Source organism: Mus caroli, chromosome 7, assembly GCF_900094665.2.
Source record: "Mus caroli chromosome 7, CAROLI_EIJ_v1.1, whole genome shotgun sequence".
NCBI classification, from domain to species: domain Eukaryota; kingdom Metazoa; phylum Chordata; class Mammalia; order Rodentia; family Muridae; genus Mus; species Mus caroli.
In genome coordinates this window covers 30240024-30258218 of record NC_034576.1, presented here as the reverse complement: position 1 = coordinate 30258218, position 18195 = coordinate 30240024, and the positions used below count along the sequence as shown (strand labels likewise).

At 53.8% G+C, this 18195-nt stretch overlaps 3 protein-coding genes across 11 annotated transcripts in view; all 3 read left to right on the top strand.

Annotated features, from left to right (window-relative positions):
- The first annotated feature begins 226 nt into the window (after positions 1–226).
- Fxyd1 (FXYD domain containing ion transport regulator 1) lies at positions 227–4240 on the top strand. 4 transcript variants are annotated; one of them, XM_021166677.2, is made up of 8 exons: positions 227–368; positions 1568–1632; positions 2000–2032; positions 2442–2516; positions 2855–2891; positions 3740–3789; positions 3930–3984; positions 4103–4240. In XM_021166677.2, the coding sequence occupies exons 1-7, from the start codon at positions 364–366 to the stop codon at positions 3950–3952; spliced, it is 288 nt and encodes a 95-aa protein (XP_021022336.1). In that variant the 5' UTR covers positions 227–363; the 3' UTR covers positions 3953–3984; positions 4103–4240. The 4 variants fall into 4 exon arrangements, with proteins under 4 accessions (XP_021022336.1, XP_021022338.1, XP_021022337.1 ...); XM_021166679.2 differs by lacking the exon at positions 227–368 and adding an exon at positions 482–574; XM_021166678.2 differs by lacking the exon at positions 227–368 and adding an exon at positions 520–601.
- Positions 4241–4435: 195 nt separating this feature from the next.
- Positions 4436–13556, top strand: Fxyd7 (FXYD domain containing ion transport regulator 7). Of its 3 annotated transcripts, none has more exons than XM_021166685.2 (6): positions 4436–4562; positions 8647–8676; positions 11024–11098; positions 11301–11343; positions 11439–11479; positions 13167–13556. In XM_021166685.2, exons 1-6 carry the CDS (start codon positions 4532–4534, stop codon positions 13187–13189), a joined length of 243 nt encoding a protein of 80 aa, XP_021022344.1. In that variant the 5' UTR covers positions 4436–4531; the 3' UTR covers positions 13190–13556. The 3 variants fall into 3 exon arrangements, with proteins under 3 accessions (XP_021022344.1, XP_029335601.1, XP_029335600.1); XM_029479741.1 differs by lacking the exon at positions 4436–4562 and adding an exon at positions 4598–4907 and having other exon boundaries at positions 11301–11334; XM_029479740.1 differs by lacking the exon at positions 4436–4562 and adding an exon at positions 4601–4907.
- Positions 13557–13737: 181 nt separating this feature from the next.
- Positions 13738–18195, top strand: part of Fxyd5 (FXYD domain containing ion transport regulator 5) — a 9718-nt gene continuing 5260 nt past the window's right edge. Inside the window, exons 1-5 of one of the 4 annotated variants that reach the window (XM_021166665.1) lie at positions 13738–13975; positions 14613–14673; positions 15796–15870; positions 16961–17017; positions 17997–18104. In XM_021166665.1, coding sequence (XP_021022324.1) covers positions 14613–14673; positions 15796–15870; positions 16961–17017; positions 17997–18104 — 301 coding nt within the window. In that variant the 5' untranslated portion in view covers positions 13738–13975. Of the gene's footprint in view, positions 13976–14612; positions 14674–15795; positions 15871–16960; positions 17018–17993; positions 18105–18195 lie in introns of all 4 variants that reach the window. The other 3 variants (XM_021166664.1, XM_021166663.2, XM_021166661.2) reach the window with 3 other exon arrangements.

Below are 18195 nucleotides of genomic sequence, written 5' to 3'. Positions count from 1 at the left end.
CTCTCTCTCTCTCTCTCTCTCTCTCTCTCTCTCTCTCTCTCTCTCTCTCTCTGTGTGTGTCTGTGTGTGTGTCCTCTCATAGTCCAGTCCACACAAAATCACATGCTGCTCCTGGGACTGTGCTGAGAGAGTTAACCTAGCTGGCGGGCCAGGGCGGTCTGGGCTGGGGGCCGCCCCCTGGCCCCCCTCCAGCCTGGGCTCCAGTTTCAGTTGCTCGTTGGGGAGGGCAAGAGTGGGGTGTGGCCAGGAGGGGAGCCTGCGGGGGTGGAGCATCCAGTTCTGGGCCAGGGGGTCCAAAGTGCTTAGCTCCCAGGGTGCACAGCTGGACATTTGGGGGTCTTCTGTCAGCAGGGGACAGCGTGAATGGGGTGAGCGTCCCCCAGCCCTCCCTCCGGGCCCTTCAGCTCCCCTAGCTGGGAGGCCTATTTTGGGAACAAGAGTGGCCAGCCTGTGGCTTCTCAGGCAGGCCTGACCCAAGAGGGAGGAGAGAGTGTGGGGACAGGGGTTGCACAGGGGCGGGAGAGTTAGTGACTCCTCCCTTTTTCAGCGGCCACTGCGAGACCCTTGGCAGGGGGTGAGGCTCAGATACTCATTTGTATAGGTCTGTTTCTGTCTCTGTTTGGGGGGCACAGAAGGCCCAGAGCAAGAGAATGTGCTTATGTCTATACCCTGCGCTCTCTAATCAACAGTTTGGGGAGAGGGTGTTGTTTGCTCCCGTTCCAGCTACACCCACTGTGTGTCTGTTTGTGTGTGTGTGTGTGTGTGTGTGTGTGTGTGTGTACACGTACCTGTATATAAATGTGTCTGTGCCCGTATGTGTGTCCCTGAAACAACATCTGACTTCTCTCAGGCATGGACCGCCTGTCACTCACTGGCCTAAAGTCTTGTTGTGAAAGATGTCACCCAGAGGTGACATCTTCTTTTCTCACAGCTTCAAGGAAAGGAGATGGGGTGGCCTGTAGGGATGTGGCTCCTGGCTGGGCCTCACCCCAGCAGTGTTATACAGGACCCCCCGAGTCGTTGGAGGGGGGGAGCTGTTGCCATGGTGGCCCGTGTGCAGCAAATTCCTCCCGGGTGAAGTGGGAGATATTTATACCCAGGGTCAGGGAGAGAGCGGGCAGGCGGCCGAGGGCAGGAGAGCTGGGACGGCCTGGGTACAGAGAGACCACTGGTTGAGGTGTGTAGGGGCAGGTGGGGCTGGGCATGTCCTGTTGTATGTCGCCTAGTGTTCCCACCTATGTCCAGAGGCAGCTTGCTTCCCTTACAAGGGTAGGTTTTGAGACTCTGGGACCAGCTAACGGATGGGAGTAGCCTGTGGGAGGGCCCCCCCCCAGGAGTCTGCCTCTCCCCATCTGTCTTGCTGCTGTGTATGCTGTGGTCTCCTGGTCCCTATTACTGAGTTGTTTTAGGGACATGGTTTCGGGTGAAGCAAGGGAGCCATTCAACTTGAATGGCTGACACTTAAGTCCTTAGGCCGTCCTTGACTTAACCCCATGGGTTCAGGTCCTCTTTAGGAGGGAAAGAGAGCAGGGCAGAGGACATTTCTTGACCCTGACTGACTCCCTAGGGCAATGGCATCTCCCGGCCACATCCTGGCTCTGTGTGTGTGTCTCCTCTCCATGGCCAGTGCAGGTGAGTCCAAAGTCTCAACCATGTGGGTGGCAGAGATAGGGAAAAGCCCCCCAAGAAAACCCAGTGAGAGACTCCAAACTAGACTCTATGTAACAGGAAATCAGGGGTCTCCTAGGCAACAGCGGGAGTGGATGGAAGGTGGATTCCCGGGGTGACAGAAACATGAACAATCTGCAAGATATCAGGGTGCCGGACCAGTGCTGGAGGTTCCAGGACGCAGAACAGGCTGGCAGCCTGCCAGTGGCTCAGTAGCACCTAAACTCCTAGTCCAAGAAGATCAGTGGCGCCCCTGAAGGGTTCCCTTATACCTTCCCCTTTTACAGACCCCAGGAGCTACTCTAACGCTGTTCTTTATTTCTCTTTCTAGAAGCTCCACAGGAACCGGATCCATTCACCTACGGTGAGGGGAAGCTACTGTGGGGTTTGGAGAGAGGGCCTGCGTGTTTCTATTCCCTCTCTCTGTCTCTCTGTCACTGTCTCTGTCTCTCTGTCTCTCATACACACACACCACATCCTCCACTCTCTCCTGCTCTAGTTGTCTTAGACCCCCTTGCCTGTTTGTTTGACCCCCCCCCGTCTCATTTGAACTGGTTTCTCAGTATCAGGTACCCCACCCCCTATGACCCCCACTTTCAGCGGCATCCTCTTCTCCATCCTTTCCCTCTTCCTACCACCCCCTCCCTGCCTCCTTCCTCTAACCTGTCCTCTCCTCCCCTCTCACATCTGTCCTTTCCCCTTCTCTCTCCTCCTCCTTGAGCTGCATACTATACTCTTCCCCGCTGGTCACCCTCCTCCGGGGCTGTCCACAGATTACCACACCCTGCGGATCGGCGGCCTCACTATCGCTGGAATCCTCTTCATCTTGGGCATCCTTATCATCCTTAGTGAGTGTCTGCACCTGTGTTCTCCATCCCGCCTCCAGCCTTCCCTCCCCAAGCCCCACTCCCAGCAACACATGCAGCCTGTGCGCTATTCACGCCCAACACAGGCTCAGTCTTCAACCACTTCTCTCAGGTCCCACCCTGACTCCAACCTCGCACCGCACAGACCCCACCCCCACTTCAAACCACGCCCCTCATCTCCCACCCAGACCACGCCCCCACACCCTACTCTTCTCCAGCCCCGCCCCAGGCCCCACCCCCTGCGGCCTCCCCAGTTTGGAGGAGAGCCTAGGGATGCGGGAGCGAGAGGGAAGCTCAGCCTATACCCTCCCACTCCACAGGCAAGAGATGTCGATGCAAATTCAACCAACAGCAGAGGTGAGTGGTCCCTCTGGGCCTCCCTCGCTCCTCCCGCAGTGGAGAGGAGGTTGGGGCGAGGCAGCAAGTGCACCCATCCTGCAGTGAACATGTATTAAGCGCTTAGTGTGTGTTAAACCCTAAGAAAGGCTCCTGGGCCGGAGCGATGGTCAAGCTCCCTTTCTGCCTGGCCTAGCGCCCAGCCAGTGGGGGCGCTGGGCTCCCACCAGCCCCGCAGATGGAAACTCAAGCGTGGTGAGGCGAAGCTGGGCAGAAGCAGCCGCGCTGAAATGAGATCACCTCACAGGGCGGCCCAGTTTAGCTCCAGTCCCGATCCTCGCGCAGGATTCCTCTCGAAATAAACCTTTAAAGCGCAGAAAACGTAGGCATGCCTTCTGCGTGCTAAGATGATCACAGATGCCTCCATGCCGACCCTCTGGCATGCTTGAGTGCGCACTACGCGCCAGGTGCCCGATTCCTTCTCTATTATGTACTCCTTACCCCACCCGGATGAGGTGCGCTCCATCATCAATCCCGTTTTGCATATGAGGAAACTGAGGCACGGGGCGGTAAGGTGACTTAGGGTCACTCACTGGACCCAAGTCCCAAGTCTCCCAAGACGCTGTGACCGTCCCTCTCCCAACAAAGTCAAGTACCTTCCCCAACATCCCGGAGGCCTTCACCCGTGACAGGCTGGGAGCACCTCCTGCCGCACCCCGAAACAGCAGCCGGGCGCTCTTGTTTCTGACGGACCGTGTTCATATCAAGTCCACGGTGGGGGGTCGGGAAATAAGGCCTGCATTAGGGGGCTTCTAGGAAGCGGCTGCCTTTCCTGGTCCATCCGAATTCCTCTGTCTGTTCCTTTCCAGAACCGGGGAACCCGATGAAGAGGAGGGAACTTTCCGCAGCTCCATCCGCCGTGAGTTCGGGGATACTGCGGGGTTTGTGGGGCAGCTGTTTTCAAGAGCCCCCTCTTCTTGGGCTCAGAATGGGTTTGGCGGAGAGTTAGCCCTGGTTGCAGACTCCCCCTTACCCGAGAACTCTCTGCTTCGCTCTCAGGTCTGTCATCCCGCAGGCGGTAGAACCTCCACCTGGCTCCAGGAAACTCAGCCAGGTTCTGCAGTTGATGGGAGGAAGGAGGGAGAGGGGTTTGGAGGGAGGGAGGCAAGGGGCCCAGTGCCAGGGTGGGATCGTGGCAAGAGTTTGCCACTTACTCTTTTCACCCCCCGCAGAACCCCCTTAGCACCTGACACCTCTCCCCACCCAGATGCTCGCCTGTGACCACCCCCAGCGTCCCCTGCATCAGCCCTGCCTTTCGGACACCCCTTGCTGCTCAGACCTCTAATAAAACTCGGTTTTCCTTCTTGATAGCGCTTGGTTGATATCAGTGACTCTTGTGCGAAACCTCGGGAGCCCCCTTGGCCCCGGCAGGGGGCGCCCCCACCCTTGGGGAAGGGGCGGGGACGTCAGCAGTGGGCGGGGGCGGGGGCGGGGGGATGGCTTGGACGGGGGCGGGCTCTTCGGGCCCCCATTGGCTATAGGCCCCCACTCTACCAGGGCTCCCCCCACCTTACCCCACCACATCAGTCTGTCCTGCTTCCAGCTGCTGCAGCCGCGCCTTCGCTGCCTCAGCATTCAGCAACCCCCTGCTCAGGCTCAGCATGGCCACCCCAACCCAGAGCCCCACAAACGGTGAGCGTCGCTTGGGGAATGGGTGCTAGGAAAGAGGTGGGGGAGTCTAGGAGCTTAGGGGACAGGATGTGGGAAGAATCCCATACGGAAAGGAAGACGAAGGGGAGATATCTGCCCCTATCATGGGCGGAGGCCCATGAGCACATTCTTTGACATCCCTTGAGGTTTCTTGAGCACCCTCTCCCAGGAGATATCCTCCCTGTGCGGGACCTATGATTAGAGAGTGACAGTCCCAAGAGAAAGGATGCGCGGACAGGTTGCCATGGCAACCGGGTGCCTGGTCCAGCACAGCGGTGGAAGAGATGGGGTTTAAGGTGGAAGCTGACGGATCTGCAGCCAGAAGAGGTTCTGGAAGACTTCAGCACTCCAAGATGGGCCAGCTAAGGGGGGATTCATTATCTCATGTTTGCCTAGTACAGTGTGGATATTTACTAAATTCCTTGACAAGCAGAGATGCTAAGGGACAGAGGGACGATTAAAGGGAGAGAGAAGAGGGTGATGGTGGTGGTGGTGATGGTGTGACCAGAGATGGACTAAGAACGCATGAAAGAGACAGAGACCAAGAGATACAGGAGAGGCAGAGGCACAAAAATCCAGGTAGCAGGCTTTCAGAGACGCATAGTTGGGAGGAGACAGACAGACAAACAGATGGACGGACAGAGGAAGGAAGAGGGGCTGAGATAGAGGAACATAGACAAGTATGAAGGGAGGGGGAACGGGTGGGGCTGCAGCACTGCAGTGAACCTGCATGGTGGGGATGGAATGTTGGGGACCCTCCTCCCAGCCCACATGCACTTATGGTTTCATCCTGGAGATACACTTGTCTCCCGGCATCCAGCCGAACTGGGTTTACACTTCACACCCATTAACCCAGATTTGCGTTCATGTTCACGGGCTTAAACACTCTCTGACTCCGTGGTTTCCTGATCTTCCCCCTCTGTGTGTGGTCCTCTGTGGACGAGCTAGGGGGATGCTTGAACGAGGCTGGGGGGCAGGGCAGAGGACTGGGGGTTGCTGTGGATGGAGTCCCTGATGATGGAGGAAACCCTAATTCCACTCCTACAGCACCTTTCCTCTTTCCCAGCAGGCGGGGTTGGGGGAGGGGGACTGCTGTGCGGAGCCCTAGCTGCAGAACCCCAGGCAGGGCGCGGGGGGGGGGGGGGGGGGGGGGGGGGGGGGGGGGGGGGGGGAGGGGGGGCTGCAGAGTCTGGGAGCCACCCCAGAGGGGGGGGGCAGGGCTGAGCCAGCAGGTCTGGCGGGAGCCCAGGGCTTCTTTTCGCAGAGGTGGTGGTTAGCAGGATCGATGGCAGCAGACGGGTAGAGGTGGGAGGGCAGATGCCTCGCCAATCCCCTTCTCCCTGTCACAGGCTGACAGGGGACCGCAGGACTTGGGAAACCCCGGGGGAGGGAAAACTCGGGTGCATTCTTCTCCCGCAGCTTAAAGAAACAAATTAATAAATTGTTGAGGGAGAGAAGGGAGATGCGGCTCTTGCTAGAGAGCGGGAGAGAGAACAGAATGGGGATGTGGCCATACCTGGGTCTAGGTCCCTATTTTGGGGAGTGAAAACACTCAGGTTGGCCAGAAGCCAGGTCTCCAGGTGCAAAGAGGGGAGGTAAGATTGCCCAGTTCCAAACATCACACAGGACCCCACCCAGCCTGGAATACCAGGACCCCACCACCTCGAAAGATGCCCTGGTTTCCATAGCAACCACCTCCTTCCTGATCTCTCCCTGGCAGCTCGCCAAGAGTGGTGTACATTGCTTTTCCTGCCTCCTGGCTCCACCCGTTACCCAGCCACACCCTAAAGACTGGGACTGCTGTGGACAGGGGGATCCTCAGAGGATTTTTGGAGGAACCCAGCAAGATGCTGGGACAAGCATTTACCTGGACAAGGAATGTATGGGAAACCAACACCTCCATCTTTGGTGCAAATACCTGCAACCTAGGAGGCCCTCTCATTCATTCATTCATTCATTCATTTGCTCACTCATTCATTCATTCCAGAAAACTTCTTGCGAACCAGACTGAATGGCAGAGACCAATTTGCCCACCCTCTAAGGTGCAGCACAGGTGACTCTCAGACACTGGGTTCCAGCTGTATGCTTCTGTGCTTCTGAGGTTTGCCCTACTAAGATGTTCCTTTTGCTGATGTTTATCTAAGACTTTTCCTCCAGAGAATCAACTTCTTAAAAAAATACTAGTGAGTTTTATTTTTTTTATCACCACTATAAGTGGAAAAATTAGTATTTTTTTTCTCTCTTGCCCTAAAGTAAGGCAAGAAGCAGGTGTGGTCATCCATGCTTGTAATCTCAGCACCCTGGTGGCAGAGGCAAGAGGAATATGAGTTTAAGACCAGCCTGGATTCCATAGTAGGACCTTTTTACAAAGAGCAAAACTAAATCACATTCCCCAAACAACAACTCATTTGGCAAATATTAAAGAGACATCAACACTAAACCAGGAGACCTGGGAAGACACACCATACAAACCAGAGCTAGTTTTGGTCTTGTGTCATACCTGGCTGTGTCAGTCAGTTTAGGCTCCAGGTAGCACTGGTAACAAATAGCACCAAACGCCTAGTGGAGGCAGGCCACTAATGTCATTGCTCACTTATGAATGTGCAGGAGGCCTCTACACCCCAAAGACAACTAAAGCACTCACAATCTTGAAAGTTCATTGGTCGGATCCAAAGACAAGGCCCCACCCAGCCCCAGTAGAACCCAGAAGTGTGTGTGTGGGGGGGGGAGAAACAAAGCCATTACCCAACTCCCTTTCTTGTGGCACAAGCTGCAGAATTCTGCTGTCACAGGACAGAAAGTGATACGAGCTGCAGGAAGAAGCTGACAACTACAGGGTGGACATCCATGGTACCACTGTGTAGTCCTGGCTGGTCTAAAACTCACTTATGCAGACCAGGCTGGCCTCGAACTCACAGAGATCCACCTTCTTATGCTTCCCTAGTACTGGGATTAAAAGCATGTGCTCCTGTGACTGGCCAGAGTGGGCATCTTATACGGGAAGGATTTTTTGAATTCCCCCTCTTCCTGGCAGAGTCTCATTGTAGCCCAGGCTGTCCTTGATATCACTCTTATCTCCTTCTTCCAAGTGCTGGGGTACAGATGTTGGCCACCAGCTCGTTTTGGGGCTGCTGGAAGGGATTTAAAGCAAAGGTGAAAGGTGAAAAAAGGTTACACAGGCACTCGTGCATGTGCTTGTGTGCGCGCGCGCACACACACACACACACACTTACTTTCTGAGGTTAGTGGGAATCCACTAAGGGTCTTCTGTTTCACGTGATGGAGAAGATTCATTTACAGAAGAGAACAGAGTTACCACAAGATTGATCCCAACTCACAAAACTGCTGGTGTCTTAGGTGACAGGGAATATATGTTTCAGATTAGCTGCCCATACTGCATTTGGTAGCCATCAAAGCAGGTAGGAGAGCAGGTGGCAGTTTCATGACCTCAGGGGCCCTTGGATGACTGGGAAGGTTGAGGGAGTCTTCATGGAAAGCCAATGCATCTATCTGGTTGTCCTTTTGTGAGACTGGGCTATGATAGGTCCGGCATGGTGTGTGTGTTGTGTGTGTGTGTGTGTGTGTGTGTTTGTGTGTGTGTTGTGTGTGTGTGTGTGTTTGTGTGTGTGTTGTGTGTGTGTGTTGTGTTGTGTGTATTTGTGTGTTGTGTGTTTGTGTGTGTGGTATGGCGTGTGGAGGTGTGTGTAGTATGTGTATGTGGTGTGTATTTGTGTGTTGTGTGTGTGCTTCTGTGTTTGGGGGGGTGCGTGCGCATGTGGTTCATAGAATGACTCTAAGGCACGTACCAGCTCTCCTAGGGGTCTAGGAGCAGGACAGCTGGGTGGGTTGTGCACCACACAGGGCAGGGTACTGGTTGATGGAGTTAATGGGCCTGATGAGCATCCTATGAGCTCTACAGAGAGGCGGTACTGTCCAGCAGCAAGGGATTTCCTATGCCAAGTCCTCTAAAGAAGCACTTGGTCCATCTTGCTCCTCAAAGATGTTCAGAAAGCCAGTGCTGAAACATGTTTCTCCCTGTTCTCTCCCCCTGTCTTCTTCCCCACAGTTCCTGAAGAAACAGATCCTTTTTTCTATGGTGAGTGTTGGGTCTTGTGCCTGGGATAACCTAGGGCTGGGAGGGAGGGGTGGTTTCTACTGAGACCGTCATACCACAGCTATGTGGCTGTAGCTATGGTTCACTGAGAAGGAGTCTGTGGAGGGCAGAGGCAGACTGGGGAATGGGGTTGGTCTCCTACCTTCTGCAGCCCCTGATGAAGGCTGTGAACTTCATAAAGCCTGTTTTTTTCCTTGGGTTCAGGGTAGAGATTAACTGGGGTTTGCAAGACTCCCTCTTTAGAGACTAGCAAGAGAACTGGGAAGGGCAAATGCATTCATTATATCAGCGCTCGATGGACAGTGACAGTCAGGCTAGGCTGCTGCCTGCCTCAGTAACAAATGGTCCTCAACATGTCTGTGGATTATGACGAGGACTATGCACTCGTGCACCGGAAATAATCAGAGAGCAACTTGGAAAGAGTTATAAAACGACTCTGGGGTTCAAATATTGATTTCTCCATTCCCTAGCTCTGTGGACTAGGGCCAAGCAACTTTCCCTCCATGAACCTTCCTGCAAATAAGATGTGGTAACGTTTTCCACCACTGAGGAATATGGAGAGAGTTACAGTAATGGCGTCTTTCTGTCATGCCCAAGACACTGAAGCCCTGGGTCTGACAGATCTGAGATCTAGCTTGAATCTTCTTCTTTCTGTCCCTTGACCTCCATCTTTGCTTATGCGTAAGATACATCTCATAGGCCGAGGTCTTTACTACCTCAGGGCCTTTGGGCTTAACTGTTCTTTCTGCCAGGAACATGACCCCCCCTCCCCCCAGCTCTCTACACAGTGAGCTAAGACTCCTTTCCTTTCTGGCCTTAGATCAGATATTGATTGCTCACTAGGAAGCTGTTCCCGAGTCCCCCAGCAGAAGCAGCCATACCTCACCCTGCCATGACTTGGGGATTTGTGTGTATGTGTGTAGTTTTGGTTTTTGTTAGCAATTTTTGTTTGTTGATGAATGGTTGATCACTACCTTGGAGCCAGCTGCTGAAGCGGCAGATGCAGGGTGTACTCACCAGGTACCCCAAGTCTCCTCCCTGCAAATATATGCAGTGCCTGTCTGCTGGGTGCCAGGTGCTGTGCCAGGCTCTGGAGACAGCATGGAAGACCAGACTTTTTTGCCCTGGCAGCTCACATCACACATGTATTGGAGACAATAATCATTCCTGCTAGCATTCAGGAGCCTGAGGCAGGGTCATTGTGAGTTTGAGGTCAGTTCACATTGTGCAGTGAGACCCAGTCTCAAAGCTATGCATTCTTTTCTTTTATTTTTTTAAAGATTTATTTATTATATATAAGTACACTGTCGCAGACTTCAGACTCACCAGAAGAGGGCATCAGACCACATTACAGATGGTTGTGAGCCACCATGTGGTTGCTGGGATTTGAACTCAGGACCTTCGGAAGAGTAGTCAGCACTCTTAACTGCTGAACCATCTCTCCAATCCAAAGCAATACATTCTTATGAAGGAAACTTAATGGGTTAGAGAGAGCTGGGAGCATGAGACTTTTAATTGGGTCACTTCATTTAGGCCCACAGGCTGGTGAGGAAGTCACGTATATGGAACCTTTGGGTAGAGAAAGTGGCTGGTGCAAAGGTCCTGAGGCAGGATGGTTGGTATGCTGTAGAAATAGGGAGGCTTAGATGGCTAAGCAGAGGACTGTGGGAAGAGAGGGGTCCCTGAAGCCTGAGTGGGATCAGGATTAGGTCATTCACTGAAGGACTCTCATTTATTACATCAGTGGTAGATAGACTGTGTTAGTCAGGATAGCCTGCTGCCTGCCCCAATAACAAGAAGTACTCAATGTCTCCATTGGGTATGGACTCCATTGACTCCAGGACTATGGGCCTGTGTGCTGAACTAACTGGAGAAGCAACTTGGGGACAGTCGTAAGATGACTCTGAGATATGAATCCTGATTTACCTTGGTTTCTGCTTGGAATCCTGTAAGGGCAATAGAGAGGCCTCAGGGGGCGCCTGCACTGACTGGAAGCAATGGAGTTCTCATGGCCATGGGAGGGAAATGGAAACAGGGCAGCAGGACCAGTGGGAGGTCTGCTGGGATAGTCCAGGCCTTGATCATAAGGGCAGGACCAAGATGAGGATCTGGGAAGAGGCAACTGATAGAACTTAGTGTGGAGGTGAGAATCCAGAAGGGCAGCAATGGGGGTGGGGGGCCGGCGCAGAGGTTCTGGCCCAGGCAGGGTTTGGATTCTTATTCCCTGATGGAATTGGCGGCTCAGGGACTAAAGGCATGCTCTCTTGTTCTGCTGAGGCACGGACTTGGCTGGGGCTGTGCTGTCCTGAGCTTCCCCTGTCTCCCTTAGACTATGCCACTGTGCAGACTGTGGGAATGACCCTGGCCACTATCATGTTCGTGCTGGGGATCATCATCATCCTGAGTAAGTGCCCTCCCCACCTGTGGGTCCCCACCTTAGAGGCTCTCCTGCCCACCCCACCCTATCCCCACTGGCAAAGGTCCTTTGATCTTTGAGGGTTTCCTGCTGGTCCCACCCCATCCTTATCCTTGAAGGTCCTCTGCCTGCCCTGCTCTGTCCCTTCCTGTCACACCCCAATTGCTCCCTGCTGTCTCTCTCTTAACAGGCAAGAAGGTGAAGTGCAGGAAGGCGGACTCCAGGTCTGAGAGGTGGGGCAGCCTGGGGTCCTGGGATGGAGACCCCTAACCTAGGGCTCGGGGAGCATCCCCTGAACCCTGTTAAGCTTCCTCTTCTCTCCCTACAGCCCAACATGCAAATCCTGTAAGTCGGAACTACCCTCCTCAGGTGAGCATGGTTCTGGGGGACACTTAGAAGTAGCAGGATCCTTAGATACTGGTGGAGGGCTACATGGGGGGGCAGTCTGGGGGTTGGATTCTAGGTCCCTCGGAGGTTGGGGTCACAGAGGGAGAGTTCCAGACGTATCTCAAGAAGGTCCTAAAGAAATGCAAGCCTCAGAATGCTTGGTGGGGTGTGGCTGGGGAAGTCTGAGAGGTTGGAAGAGGCTAGCACCTGAGAAACCCACACAGGGAAGGGCAGAGCAGGGGAGAGAAGGGAGAGGGAGGGCAGAGCGCAGGCTGCTGAATAAAGGCAACCAGAAGCATGGAATACACATTTAAAGATGGGGGTGAGGTGGGCAAGGAATGGTGGTGCATGCCTCTAATCCCACCAGAGGAGGGTTGGAGTGAGAGGGGATGGAGGAAGGGTGGATCTCTGTGAATCCCAAGCCAGCCAGGCTACATAGTGAGACCCTGTCCTAAAAAGTGGGGTGGTGGGGTGGGGGAGGATGCTGCTGGGGATGCTGCTGGAGGCCCCGGGTCCAGTCCTCAGAAATACCTAAACTGGACACAGCGCCTGCCCATAATCTCATCACACTGGAGGTAGAAACAGGAGAATCAGGACTTCGAGGTCAGTCCTAGCTATAGAGAGCATCTGAGAGCAGCCTGGCCTACACACAAGACTGTGTCTCAAAAACAAGCAGACGAAAGGGTTCTGTCTGGAAGGAAGTGAGGGGAGGAGGAAACTGGTGCAGAAGACAGAAGGGAGGGTCAGCGCATGGAGACAGGAAGATGATAAGATGGAGTGAGAAGGAGGCAAGTTTCGAGGGGCATCCATGGGAGGCTTGTTTAAATTTTAGAGTTGTTTCCTTTCTAAGGACTTTTGGGGAGTAAAAACTCTCTTCCTTTTACAGTGTCTTACTGTAGTTCTGGCTGTGCAAGAACTCACTGTGTGGCCCAGGCCAAGCTTACACTCAGAGTCATCCTCCTGCCTCAGCCTCCCAAGTGCTGGGGTTACAGGTGTGAGCTATTGAGGTGGCTTCCCATTAAAATCTTATGACAGCCAGGTGCGAGCTGTGCATGCCTTTAGTCCTAGTAGGAGACAGAGGCAGGCAGGTCTACAGAGAGTTCCATGACAGCCAAGGCTACACAGAGTAACCCTGTCTCGGGTGGGGGTGGGGGACTTATAACAACAAGTAGTGCTTAAAGAACTAAGTATAAATGGGGGAGACCTCATGAGAAAACTACATCATGTTTTCATATATTCTTAATGAGATTTAAGAATGTCACGGGTATCTCTCTGTGGTGCTGGAGCAGGATGGAAGGAGGTGTTTGGTCCAGCCTTAGCTGGGCAGAAGAACAAAGGTAGCCTGTCCTGGAGGACGCCTGCTAGATGCCTAGGTTGTCTGGAGAATATGTAGAAAAGGAGCCTGGAGTATAGCATGAGGTGGGGCTCTTCCAAGGAGACTTTAAGCCTCCCAAAACACACGGGTTAGCCTTGGGTGTCCACCACAGCTGGATTCCCTTTCTCCATTGCTCGAGATGGGGCAGACAGTAGCTATGAAGATTTCCCTGCAGTGACCAGACATCAGGAGTGGGGAAGACATGAGGATCCCCAAGAGTCAGAGGGCAGCCATCTTTGGACTCTGATTCTTTCCCTCCTTAGGTCAGTAACTTGAGTTCTCTTCTGTTCCTAGCCCCTGGAGGTGGCGGTGTGTAGGATCCTCTGCAGATTTCCACTGCTGTCCCTGGCCAGAGTGCAGGAACCAGAGGACCCAGAGAAGGCGGTGGGGACCCAGCCTGGCGCCAGGGAGTGCGCCCCCAATGAGCCGCCAGACCCACCCCAAGGCCGGAGCCAATGCACCCCGCTCTCCCTCCCCAGGCCTTGGCAACAACGATCCTATTTGTACCCCAGACCCAGAGACTCAGGCCTCCAGCTCCTGGGATCCAGGAGTCCATACCCAGTCCCCTGGGATCCTAGTGTCCCTCCCTCCTGCATCTCCTGGTCTCCTTCTCCAGGACCTTCCCGGCTTCCCCTCAGGGTCCACATCTTGAGCTTAATAAATGTGCATTCGTTTTTTCCCCTCGTTCTGTCTGTGTATTGTCGTCTGTGGGCACCAGAGGACTGGGTGGGAGGCTGAGGTGACTGTCCTTTTCCCCTCCCCCCTCCTCCTTCTCTTCCTCCTCCTCCTCCTCCCTCCAGGACCTCCTCCCCTCTCATTACATCCTTCCTTCCACACCTCACCCAAGGGTCTTCCCTTCTCTGCACCTTGTCCCCATCTGCGTCCCTCAGACCCTCGAGTTGAGGCCACCGCCTTCAGTCCCCCACCATCCTCCCCCTCCCCAGCTCCCACCCCTGCCTGTGGGGCCTGGAAACGAGAGAGGAAATGACTGGGACGCTCTGGTCCCCGCCTGCCTGCGTCCGCGCCCGTGGCCACACCCTCCACCCTGAGGCAGCTCCCACGCGGTACTCTGACACTTCAGTCTGGAGATCTCCAGCTTAGATGTAAGTCCCTCCTTTGCTCTATTGCTCAGGGCCACACACGCAGGTGGGAAGCTGCTTGGGAGGAGGAGAGGGGGATCTCGATGCCTCTCTGCCTCGTATTCACTCTGTGGGCACCTCTTCTGCCTCAGTCTCCCTAGAGCGCCTCCATTGCGGGCAGACAGGTCCCTCTACGATCTGCCCAGCGCCGGTGCTGGGCGCGGTGGTGCCTGCAGGGCAGCCGGACACCAGCTCACTTTTTCCTTTGAGAGCAGCCCCGCGTTAGTCACCCTTCCTGTTCCCCTCCTGGCCCCGCTGCTCTGGGCTCCAGCCCTCGAGGGAGCAGACACAGCGGGCCACTGGCTTCCTCCACTCAGGAACCATGGGTCAGGAGGATCAGTTCCAGCTTTAGGAGGAGGGAGCGGCATCTTTGCCTCAGGGGTGTCAGGAAGCCAGACTCGCTTGATGCTTCTGGTTTTCTTTGGGGATCAGCTCCTGGAAGAAGGGGATGGTGGCCTGAGACGAGGGAAAAAAAAGCATCTCTCCCCAAAGGCAGATATCAGAGGGTCCTTGAGACCAGAGGCCTGCTCCAAAGAGGCTGCAAGGGGGTGGGAGGGTGCGGAGGGGCTATGCCTTACCTTTGCCTCCACTTGTCCCACAGATGTCACTGTTCAGTCGCCTGTGTCTCCTCACTATTGTCGCCCTGATTCTGCCCAGCAGAGGTAAGACACCACCACCATCACCACCACCCCTCGCCCTGATCCAGCCCCAGGGGGGCAGCTAGATGGGTGATTGCAAAGCTCAAATGCTGGGTACCATCTTTTCACTCTACTCCCTCGCCAACCCCCGCCGCCGAGTGAGCCAGCACCAGGAAGTGGGAAGGCAGGCTCTGGGTAGCACCCTCTTTCGGGTGACTGTTTCCAGAGGGTCTGGCTGGAGCCTGTCCTGCTGAGCACCCTCCCTTTCACCTCTGAGAAGAACTTGCTGAGTTTGACTTGGCTGGGAGATCGGTGTCAGTTTTCTACTAGGCCGCCAGGAAACCCCAGGCTCCAGGCAAAGCAGAACTGATGGGTTTTCTGAGAATACAGTTGGGCAACGGGGTCCAAGCTGGGGCTCGGAGACCCTCACTCTGGCCTGGAAAGTACTTGTAAAAGCGCCCAGGTGGGTGGGCAGTTAGTTCTGTTCTGTGCCTCACCATGCCCATTGTGTGGATGGAGAGAACTGTTGTTCAGTGAGCACACAAGGCGGGGCGGGGCACAAGAAGAGGAAGGAGCTGCTGATAAGCCCAATGAATCTGAGAGTCAGTGGAAGACTGGGTTGGGGTGAAATCGATAAGAAGATGTGGGACCAGGTAAAAATTGTGGGCTCTGAGCCTGCGGGGTCTGTCTGTCCTGGCATGGGTGTTCACGGGTGACTTCTGGCTGCAGAGGCTGCTAGGCATCTTCGTGGGGGGGGGGGGGAGACAGGGTCTGGCCCATGAAGCACGAGGAGCAAGCCCATTCCCTCCTTAGCTGTCTGTCTATGGGGCAGAGAGCCCTGCTCCATTACTAGCTCGTGCTTTTCAGATGAGGCAAATGAGTGCCTCAGGTCACGGAGCGAGGAGGAAGTGGTCGGGAGTAGAATGTGCTCCAAGGCCCTGGTTTACTCCAAGCACCTGCACTCTCAATGCAAGGGTGTGCAAAGGTCCTGCGGCAGTAGGAAGACTTCAATCACACTCAGGACTGTAGAGTGACTCAGTTAAAGCTGATTCCCCTGGGCCTTCAGTGGGTCCGGCGTGGTGGGACAGAAGACATGAGAAGGGGGTGAGAGACTCCCTCCTGAACTCTCAGCCTTTATCTCCCCAGGGCAGACACCAAAAAGGCCCACATCCATTTTTACAGTGGACCAGACTTCTGCAACTACTCACGACAATGTCTCAGGTAAGAAAAGTGATCGAGGGCTGGAGAGATGGCTCAGCGGTTAAGAGCACTGACTGCTCTTCCAGAGGTCCTTAATTCAATTCCCAGCAACCACATGGTGGCTGCCAACCATCTGCAATGAGATCTGATGCCCTCTTCTGGTGTGTCTGAAGACAGCTACAATGTACTTATTCACATGCATAAAATAAGTTAATCTTAAAAAAGAAAAGAAAAGAAAAGAAAAGAAAAGAAAAGGAAAGTGATCAATGAAATTCTCACCGTGTACAACACCACCACCATGCTTAGACCAAAGAGGGAAATTTACATTTGTGTAACTGGGAGGAAAAAAAAATCAGGGATAAAGATTCAATAATGGCTTGATCTAGGCACTTAAAAGCTACTTATGAGGACCCTAGTACCAACTCTTGCTTCCAGTTGCTCTGTGTGGGGTTCAGTCATTCCAGTCAGCTAGAACTCCATCTTTCTCTGCCATCAATTGCCCTGTTTGATGTCAGAGGAGGAGTCTTCTCTAACCAGGACCCACCCACTGAGTGCTGGGCTGACAGGCACCGCCTCCATGCCTGGCCCAGGAGTCCTGATTAGAGCAGGCAATAGTGGTTTGTGGTCAGGGAGGTTTGGGAAACTGAGTCAAACACCTTTTTCCAGGGAAGGCATCTGAGTCCTGCTAATGGGTGTGGAGGCAAGGGAGATCCAGGCATCCTACATGAGTGCTTATCAAGGAGCCTGAATTCCTCTCATGGCCTCAACATGGACCATGTTCAACCATGAGGACCCCAGAGCTGTTATATAAGGCCCGCCATATGGCACATGGTCGTAAACCCCAAGGTGGGGAGACAGAGGCAGGTGGATCTCCAGGGCTTGTCAGCTTAGCATACTTGGTGAGTCTCAAGCAGATGAGAGAGCCTGTCTCAAAGAAGGGAGGGCAGGTGGCTCTTCAGGAAAGACACCGCAGAGTAAGTGCCTCTGCCCACCTTGCGCACAGGCAGTTAAGAAAAACATAGAGTTGCTATGGAAACTCTCCAGTCTTCACCTGGGGAAATTCTCTGCTGCTCTCTTCTCACATCTCTCTCTGACCCTGTTTTTACCCCAGATCCAGATCAAACCAGCCCAGGAGTCCAGACCACCCCTTCCATCTGGACCAGTGAAGGTGAGTGGAGGGGGAGGGGCAGAGCCCACACTTGCATCCTTACCCCTGACAGCTGCTGGTCCTCACTCCCTCCAGAACATCCCAGCTCTAGACCCTTGCCAGCTGCACTCTATCCCTTACTTATTTTGTCCAGACATTACTATTTTGTAGCCCAGGGTAGCCTTAAACTCAGGGCAATCCTTCTGCCTCAGCCTCTGGAGTGGTGGCATTGCAGAATGTGCTGCCTGGGTCTATCTAGCACCCAATCCCATTGACTTAAAAACAAAATCTCTTTTTCATTGACCCATTTTTAAAAGTTGAGCATTAGATGTTTATAAACACTTCCGGTGCCTGCTCAACCATAGCTTCTGTTCATGTCTGGATCTCTTTAGATTTTTTTTTCTAAATAATAATTATACTTTTTCTTGGAGTATAATGTAATTTAGAGTACTTCTTGTAATTTTTTTCAGTTAATGAATGACTAGTGATGCTGAAGACATGGCTCAGTGGTAGAGCCCCTGCCTAGAATCCCCCAGTGAGGGGCTGGGGTGTGGTTCAGTGGTAGAGCCCCTGCCTAGAATCCCCCAGTGAGGGGCTGGGGTGTGGCTCAGTGGTAGAACCCCTGCCTAGAACCCCCAAGTGAGGGGCTGGGGGCTCAGTGGTACCGGGCCTATCATGTACAAGATTCTGAGTTCAATCCCAGATAACATAAAAGTTGTTCTATGCCAGCACAAAGAGGCTCTGGCAAGAGGATTAAAAGCTTAAGATCAGCCTGAAGAGATCCAGTTTTATCTTGTTTTGTTTTTAAAACTACCAGGTGAAGACTGGTAGTGGTGCACTGTTCAAAGAAAGTCCCTACTCCATCCCAGCAAGGTGTCACCTGGTATTTCAGCCTGGAATACCCCAATGTGGAGGGAGCCCTGGCAGGCTGGTCTGGGGAGCTGAGCACATCTCTTCCCCTTAGTTCTCACCCTCCCCTCCTTTCCTTCCACCAAAGTAGAAGCCACAGGAAGCCAGACAGCATCCAAAACCGAGACCCAGCAACTGACAAAAAGGACCACCTCGAATCCAGTGTCAGATCCAGGACCACATACAAGCAGCAAGAAAGGTAGAGCCCCAGCTGGCAGTGTTTAATTTCCTCTGTTCTCTCTCTCTCTCTCTCTCTCTCTCTCTCTCTCTCTCTCTCTCTCTCTCTCTCT